Here is an 8,579-nt window from a genome sequence, read left to right on the forward strand (position 1 = left end):
TTTCTTAGAACTGAGAAGCTTTACTCCAGTAGGGACATGTCAGTCTCATCTTGAGGATGTTGAAGAGTCAGAAGAAAACACTATCCGCGTAACTTTCTGTGCCCTCCTCCTTCTGGATGGGCGAACGGTGTTACAACGTTTCTCCAGGTGTTCGAGATGCTCTTGAATCTGTTGTAGCAGCTCCAGCATCCTCTCCAGGTCATCAGACTGTGCATTGAGTTGCTCAGAGAGAGCCTCCATCGTTGTTATTTCAGTGGTGCTTGTTCTTCTCCACTGATGTAAACATTAAAAAAATTGACTACACCAGCATGACACACAATAATAACAGCAGATAAAACATAGTAATCAGTGTAACATTGATGTGTGATATCAGTAGCCTAATCATTAAATTATAATCAGATGCTTTCATTTTACCTTACATTGTCTCACCTTCCAGATGCAAGCGATTACAAATGCAATAAACCAAGGCCAAATGCATCCTGAGGATATCTTTGAGGATGGTGTGATTTTAGTCCGTCCCTTATTATTAGCAACCGCCTGCATAGCCTTTGCAGGGTATGTGTGTCTGAACAGGATCTTGAACTTCTCCCAGACATGGTCAAGCAGCCCTTCTTCCTCCATTGTCCAGCGTTTAATCTTGTGGATTCTCAGGACTTCTAGGATGGACCTCCACCAGTCACGCTCCGTCAGTTCCCCTGGTTCCTGTAGGGATGGAGAGGGCACCCATATGGCCCAGATCCTGGCATCTTCACCTCCAGAGGCTGGTGAGGAAGTCTTGCTGTTATTGTGATGAAACATCTCCATCAGAGTCTTGTGCACATTTGTTGGGTTCACCCAAGTGAACAGGTTGTATTGGCTCATTGAGAGAAGCAGGAGAAGGGAGAGAAATCCCATACAACTGATAAATGCACTCATGATGACGGTCAAGGGACACTACCACCTCCCTTTCCACAGTAAGGTGCACCTTGGTGTTTGTCTCTCAAAGCCTTCCTCATATCAAATAGACTAGGATGGAAATGTACTCACTGGTATTTTGCTGAGAGGCTTTTTAGAGTAGTGATGGATACCTGTAGCATTTTGCTACAGTATTTGTCACCTCTGGTGCACCTTGTGGTATGGCAAGGAGGTCTCACTCTCTTCTGGGGTCTCAATGTCAGATCTGGTCTGACAGAATTTAAATATCAGGGATGATGTCATAATCAGATAGCATTCTTTTTCTTATCACAATGAATTGTCTTTGAAGGCATATAATCAACCCCAGACAGTCATGTTCATTTTGTAAAATCAATTGAAACTTAATTAATTAATTAATTGGTCACCTGCCTCACTAATGAGCAGGTGAAAACAGAAAATGGCAGGAAAGCAAGGACAGGAAGTAAACAAAAGCACATTTACACATAATCTGGCCGATATTATCAACAAATAATCACTGGAGAGTGAAAACGAGAAAAGTTCAGGTACATAATGGCCATTTCCATACCAGGAAATACAACCAGGTTTATATTCTAAAGAATTATAAATGCCATTTTTTTTCTTGATTTTATTCGCGCTGTATGCATTTCTAGTTTATTTATCTATTAATTTGATTATGTTAGGAACTTTCAGTCTCCTCAGCTGTGTTTAACATCTCTTACCTTGAGTTCAGAATGTATTTACTTTCTAATGATTAACAAAGTGATGCAAGAGAAGGGTTTATTTTGCGTCAGTTGTAGTGAGCCGCTGCTCTTTTAACCTGCTGTATACATGCAGATGTCATCGCCCATGTTCAAACACAATATGTGCTGTTTGCGCTACACATACGCTTATATTTCTCTCTTTATTCTTAGTGCAGGGCTCTGTCAGGATTCATCAACTCAACCACCGAAAGACCGACTCATCAGGGGTGAGAGAAGTTCAATGCCTTACATTTTTGTCTAATTCTAATTGTCTTTCTTTATTTAAAAAAAAAAACATCCAGTTATTTCTGTATTGTTTTATTAACACAAACAAAGTGAACAGTGACTGTGCAATTAACGAAATCCATTTATCCATTCGCTTTTCTGCTCTCACTCTTCTTTACTCGTCTTTATTTTGTTGACTGTGTTTCTCAGATGTGTATGTGGCAGTGGGATCAGAAGTGAAAGTGCTGTGTGATGGTGCTGCAGATGGAGAGCAGGTGGAGTGGAGACAGACTGGGTCTCTGGTCGTGTCCGGCTCTCTGCTCCATCTCAACAGCACCAGGCTGGAGGACAGAGGCGTCTACACCTGCCACAGCCTCAGTGGACGAGACGACATCCTTCAGATAGATCTGAAACCTGGCTGTGGGTGTTTGAATGGTTTTGGAAATGGTTTTGAGAGTTAGGGGACTACATGTGAATGTCTGTGTACATTTGTCTGTGTGTGTGTGTGTGTGTGTGTGTGTGTGTGTGTGTGTGTGTGTGTGTGTGTGTGTGTGTGTGTGTGTGTGTGTGTGTGTGTGTTTTCATTTATGGTATCCACATGAAGTCTCATTTCCCAGTGTGTGGCCCAGTGGCGTAACATAGTTACCACGGGCCCAGGTGCAGGCTATTATGACGGGCCCTAGTCAGTGGCGTAAGGCAGTGGTTCCCGAACATTTTACAGTCCCGTACCCTTTTTTTTTCATGTTTGTAACCACCGCCGCCGCCGCCACGCCCTCTCCCCCCACACACATATTCTGCCTATAACACTTAAAACTTTGAAATGATCAGGGTAGATCACTAACCGCCGCTGCCACCACACCCCCTCCCCCTGCGCACATATTCCGCCTATAACACTTGTCAGTGTAGTTTTTCGCTGAATATGGTTATACATATGTGTTTTTTGGCAATGCGACTTGGCTATTCAGCCTATTTAGATTGACATAAATATGTCTATGGGCCCCGGCTACGGGCCCCTTAGACCCACGGGCCCAGGTGCGACCGCTCCTGCTGCACCCCCTATAGTTACGGCCCTGGTGTGGCCAATAAGCTAAGGGAAAATCATTAGTCACACAGTTATTGTCTCTTGCAGATCCCCCATCTCCTCCAGACATCAGCTGCTGGGTTGCTAGTTATCCTCTGAAGGCCTTGTGCTCATGGTCACAGATGTCACAGATGACAAACACCTATTTGCCAACACAGTACATCACCACCTACAGGTAGGAAAGCTCTACGACAACCAAACACCAAGTTTTGAAATGATGTGATGTTACATTATGTTACATAATGTTACATCTATGCTGATGCCTGTAATATTCTATATGTTATTCTTATTTGGTCTTTTCAGAGATGGGGTCTCTGGCACGATCTACCCTTGCCACATTGTGCCTACATCTCCGGACACTCTTTGTGAAATGAAGACCCTTCAGGTCCTCGCCAGCAGGCCTTATATCATTAATATCACGGCCATCAATGCACTCGGCAGTGCCACAAAATTAATGTCATTTGATTTGGAGGAGAATGGTGAGGGTCTGTGATACTGTATAACTGCCAGTCATGCTTATCTTGACCACTGAAATCTTAGTGAGGCAGTTAGGTCAGGTAATGTGGTAGTGCTCTTCAAAGTCAGCAGTCAAGGCATATTTAAATTCAATATGAAGCCTTTTGCTGTCTCGTGAAACAGCATGTAGAGAAGCTCTCGCACCAGAATGGCCACACAAAACACAGTAAACTTGGTGAAAGTTATTTAAAAAAAAACATATACAACACTAACATATAATATTCAGAGCAGTACAGTCCATTAGTGATAGGTGTCAGTGCCAAGCATTGTTCAGGGCCCAGCTAATTAGACTAATTCGAAGAAATTGTTTGTCCGTTTGGTTGACATTTCAGTCCTCTTTTATTTACGTTTGCTGAAGCCAGACACTTTAATCAGGAGTTAGATTATTATGGGGAATTGCCACAAAGGCAACGAAGTCTGCTTACTAATGACAAAGTTCATAGGATTAGAAGCTGTATATTTATAAAATGGTAATTGTATAATTGTACATACACCAGATTAAAACTAAATTGATGCCACCAATATGCTTTGTTAAATTCTGTTAAATTAAGGATAATTGAATGATCAGCAAAGGTCTTTCATTAGTGTAAAATATATCTGGTGGTCTTAAATGTTTTCCATTTGGTTATTACATTTGTCTTATATCTGGCTTGTCCCCTGCTGATTCTTGCTATTGCAGTGAGGCCGGACCCTCCCGTGAATGTGAGAGTAGTGGCTAGCCAAGGGAGGCGGGTACTGGTGAAGTGGAGTCATCCCCCATCCTGGCCAGACCCCTTGCTCTTCCCCCTGAAGTACAAAGTCAGGTACTACTGGGGTTCCACTCGAGAACCAAGACACACTGTTGAAGTGAGTATCCCACACCCTAACCCTACCCATAGATGTGCACTCGCTGATCCGAGGGAGGTAATGACAACACCAAGATCATGGGCTTGATACCCAGGGAGGACACATACTGATATCAATTTATATAAGGACTGAACAGTCATTTTGGGTAGAGGTGTCTGCTGGATGAGAGAAAGTCCCGAATGATTCAATATTCATACAATTCACAGGAAGTTCAGAATATTACATACCACTAAAAAAAGTAAAGATTGACCTTACTTGACAATTGTAAATGATGAGTATTATTTTCTCTCCTTCACTAACATTGACTACTGTATTCAAAAAGGCAGTAGCTATGGCACTGAATGTCACTTGATGCTTGTTTATGTTGACATTTATGGTTTGTTGTTTGTATGTAAATATATTGAACTATGTAAAGTATGATTGATTATCAAAAACAAACCATAAACATCAGCATTTGCATTTTTGGTTCATCAGTACTTTAATGGCTTCTTCATGTAAATGCATACATTAAGTAGAGTTAATGAAAGAAACCTGAACGTCAAACCGCAGTTCTTCCTCTACCAATACCTCTTGTATGTGTTCTCTGAATAGGACTAATCAGTGGTCCCTTTGCAGGTGGAATCGTATGACTCGTTAATGATCGCTCTGGACAACCTTAAGGTGGGACGCACCTACCACTTTCAGGTGTCTGCACATGAACTGCTGGATTCTGGAACAGGAAGTGCCTGGAGTGAGCCTGTCAGTGCCAATGTGCTACGTCGCTAACACAGAACATCACTGCATGTAGTGTTACGTCTCAGAAAGAGGGGAACTGTTTGCAATTAATCCAGCTAATTGTATACTACTACTACTACTAATAATAATAGTTATAATACAATTACAGCACACACAAATCACAAGTCTTATATTCTGTATAATCCACTATTGAATAAATAAACCTAATAAATAAAATACCTAATAAATAAAATACTGTGGATATTAAAGGACTGAGGCAGCTTTAATTTATTGAATGTTTTAATAATAAATGACTTATACAATTCCCTGAGACAGTACAACATGTCCCTGATGGTCACTTTAATTAGAAGTCAGGTCATTCAATGTTCTGTGGGCATTTCAGATGGCCTACCTGTGATTATGAAGCCCCATGTTAAAGTCCTATGATTTTTCCATTTGGTAATAATATTATTTCAAGCTTCTGACCTTCAGTCATACCATAGTTGTTTCTAAACTGAATTGAACTGAGCCTCCACACCTTCTCTTATTGCGCAGACAGGCACTGTTCTCAGGGAGATTTTGTAGTTCAGTTATTGTAAACACATTGACTCACTATGAAGTTAACTGACGTTGACAGCTCGGAACAGTCTCACGTGACGACACCTTCGTATTCATACACATCTCAATCTAACACATCAACCACCAGTGGAGTGACAAATTCAGAGTGCCTGATGCCCATAGAGAAGGAGGGTGGCCGTGGCAGGTGCGCCACCACCCTCTCCGAGCTGTGCGTGCCCGGGCCGGGCGTGCGGGAGGCAGCACTGGGGATGGATGAGCGGCTCTGCATGGAGAACGATGGCTGGCGGTTCAGGTAGACACTTGGGGCCGTGCTGTTGTACTTCCCGGGGCCTGGCGTCATGGCAAGGTCCTCCGACGGCGCGCCCGTTTTCAAGCGGCCCGACATAGAGTAGCAGGGGCTGGCTGGCTTGTTGGGCGCGTGGGCGCCCATGAGGGAGGGCAGAGTGTAGGAGTTGGGCGCGGGCACGGTGTCCGTGGCACGGTAGCGCGTGCGCGAGCCGATGGAGTAGGATGGGGGTCTGCAGTGGAGGTTCAGGGGCGGTGCTTTCTCCGGGCTGTAGGCCCCTGGGCCTGGAGTCTGGAACAGCTCAGCTTTAGCAGAGATGGAGATGGACTATCAGAGGTTGAAGTAAGGGACAATATACTGGGACAATATACTGTGCTTGGCTCCATGTGCCATTACTGAATGCCACAAATAATAATATATTTAATAATAGCATACAATAACACATACAATAATAACATATTAGTTCATAATAAAACAATAGTCTTGCAAGGATTGATGTTTATAGCTCCCATGCAGATCAATGGAGGGCAAGGAATAAACCAGACATAGTCACGCAGACAAGTAGACAGTCACGCAGACACGAGTATTGAATAAATTACGAATCAAGGAAGCAATTAGAGTTAATCTAGTGTCACAAGATTACTTTTTACGTCCTTGACAGAACATTTAGCAACATGATGACAACATAGTTAGGTGAAAGTAACCTGATCTCTTCTTCCTGCCCAGCATAGAGTAGGAGGGAGTGCCATCTCGACCGAAGCGAGTAATCTTCGCATCAATGTGATACTGTGGGCCAGGGCTGGAGTCTACAGATAGCACTACAAAGTACAAATCACACTGTTATTCAATTGCAATAAGTATTTCGACGCTACTTATATTGCATGGATAGAAATGGTGTCTCCCCTGATAAATATCATCCTCTATATTCTAACTCTCCATAAACTGCTATATACTGCATATACTGCTATGTATGTCCCAGAGCCCTTGTCCAGCGCTGGGTCTCCTGAGTCTTAAAGGGTCACACACCACCCCTCTTCCCCTAGCTACGCCCCTGCTGATATTGGTTATTGCTTTTCGGGATCCATTACTTAGTATACCTGCCCTATGTATGTAACCCTTCAGAGTTGCATTTGTTTTTTATTCAGTCACAATCTGCTGACCTCTAGTGGATCAGAGTGTAATACAGTGGCCGTCTCCCCCCCCCCCCCCCATTTATATTTATATTTAGAAATGATGGACAAAAAACAGAGACGCCGACAAGAGCGTAAATCTCCATTTCCTTTTGAAGGCAAGTCCCATTATCTTTGTCTGGGAACGTGCCCTTATATATAAATAGCTCTGAAGTCAAGAGTCGTCGCGTTGGCGAGGTGAGGTCTCTCACTATTGCTGCTCATGCGACTGTGGAAAGAGTAGGCCGGGCTGCTGGGCTTGGTGTAGTCATGGCCAATGTAGCCAATTGTGGGAGGCAGAGCATAGCGTCCTGGACCTGGTCCTGAAGAAAGACAGATTCACAACACGAAAGTGTTTGTTGAAGTACCCCTCGAGTAAAAATAGAAAGCCTCCCAAGGGCCTTGCATAAGGCGCTTTTCCCAAAACAAGAATTACAACCTGACTTGGACTGTCAATTGCATTCATCTGGAAACATTTGGAGTTTACTTTTGCAGCTAATAGTCGTGGCCGTATTTAATTTAATGTTCTGGATTGTCACTCCAGAAATGTCAAATATGTAATCCAAATTAGCTAATAGCTTGTGAGTTGTTACACTGAAAATCTACAAGCTGTCTCCCTCTTTTCTCAAACAATGGAGCGGTGGATTTATTCCAGAGAAATACAAAATCTGACGCACCTCAAAGTTCAGTCCAGGAAACTGCCACACTTACCCCGCTCTCTGCCAGCGATCATGGGCCTCCTCTTCAAGACCTCCCCCATGGACCACCAATCTTCCGCACCGCGTTAGCCCTTGCAGTGGAATCAACAGAGAGGCGTTTGTGCAACTCCTCCACTCCGACTCGAAACCTCTGTGGCTTTCGCAGAGCGCCCCACTATCCAGTCTGAATAATATATGACTTTTACGAGATGCAGAAACCTTATCCTCGTTTGAGCGAAGGGGGAAGTTTTTAGCTTAACGTTCAACTTGTTGGCAGACACATCCTCATATGAATTATGACACACAATAACACTAATGAGATCATGTCAAACCCTTGTACAGCATCCAAAAAGAGACAGATGTTGAGCAACGCCTCAGTTTTCAGGAAGATGCTGACATTTAGAAAAACTCCCTTTAGTCTCATAGAAAATCTTACCATTGTCAAAACAGAAAAGAGGCATTATGGACAAAACTGTGTGAAATAGCCCAGTGGAGGTGTCCACAATGCTGAATCTGTTTAGTTTTATCGCAACTCGTGAACACCTGGCTGTCCAAGCAAACTAACCCCAGAAGGGGGAGGGGGGGGGGGGGTGCTCAGTCTTGAAATAAGGATGGTTGAATGATGATACCGCCTGTAGACTACTGCACGCCATTTCTCATGGTTAAATTACAGTGCACCTACAGCAGATCCGATGGACAAATGTGTCACCTCGAGTCACGGCAACAGTCTCGAGTAACAGTATCTGTTAAGTAATCCTCAAGAACTCTGCACCGCCGGTCCACTCGCATAATCTCCCTCGTCCATCACTG

The 8,579-nt window shown here is 43.5% G+C and overlaps 3 protein-coding genes across 3 annotated transcripts; 1 reads left to right on the forward strand and 2 right to left on the reverse strand.

Annotated features, from left to right (window-relative positions):
• Positions 1 to 37: 37 nt before the first annotated feature.
• LOC122128657 lies at positions 38 to 1,144 on the reverse strand. Its single transcript, XM_042703081.1, has 2 exons — positions 430 to 1,144; positions 38 to 273 (listed from the first exon to the last, which is right to left on the reverse strand). The coding sequence occupies exons 1-2, from the start codon at positions 913 to 915 to the stop codon at positions 46 to 48; spliced, it is 714 nt and encodes a 237-aa protein (XP_042559015.1). The 5' UTR covers positions 916 to 1,144; the 3' UTR covers positions 38 to 45.
• A 569-nt stretch (positions 1,145 to 1,713) lies between these two features.
• ebi3 (Epstein-Barr virus induced 3) lies at positions 1,714 to 5,306 on the forward strand. Its single transcript, XM_012835262.3, has 6 exons — positions 1,714 to 1,882; positions 2,091 to 2,300; positions 3,010 to 3,136; positions 3,265 to 3,440; positions 4,157 to 4,323; positions 4,939 to 5,306. The coding sequence occupies exons 1-6, from the start codon at positions 1,744 to 1,746 to the stop codon at positions 5,086 to 5,088; spliced, it is 969 nt and encodes a 322-aa protein (XP_012690716.2). The 5' UTR covers positions 1,714 to 1,743; the 3' UTR covers positions 5,089 to 5,306.
• A 413-nt stretch (positions 5,307 to 5,719) lies between these two features.
• Positions 5,720 to 8,120, reverse strand: odf3l2a (outer dense fiber of sperm tails 3-like 2a). Its single transcript, XM_012835255.3, has 4 exons — positions 7,783 to 8,120; positions 7,284 to 7,394; positions 6,607 to 6,720; positions 5,720 to 6,207 (listed from the first exon to the last, which is right to left on the reverse strand). The coding sequence occupies exons 1-4, from the start codon at positions 7,829 to 7,831 to the stop codon at positions 5,720 to 5,722; spliced, it is 762 nt and encodes a 253-aa protein (XP_012690709.2). The 5' UTR covers positions 7,832 to 8,120.
• Positions 8,121 to 8,579: the final 459 nt, after the last annotated feature.

This window comes from Clupea harengus, chromosome 22, assembly GCF_900700415.2.
Source record: "Clupea harengus chromosome 22, Ch_v2.0.2, whole genome shotgun sequence".
Taxonomy (NCBI): Eukaryota; Metazoa; Chordata; class Actinopteri; order Clupeiformes; family Clupeidae; genus Clupea; species Clupea harengus.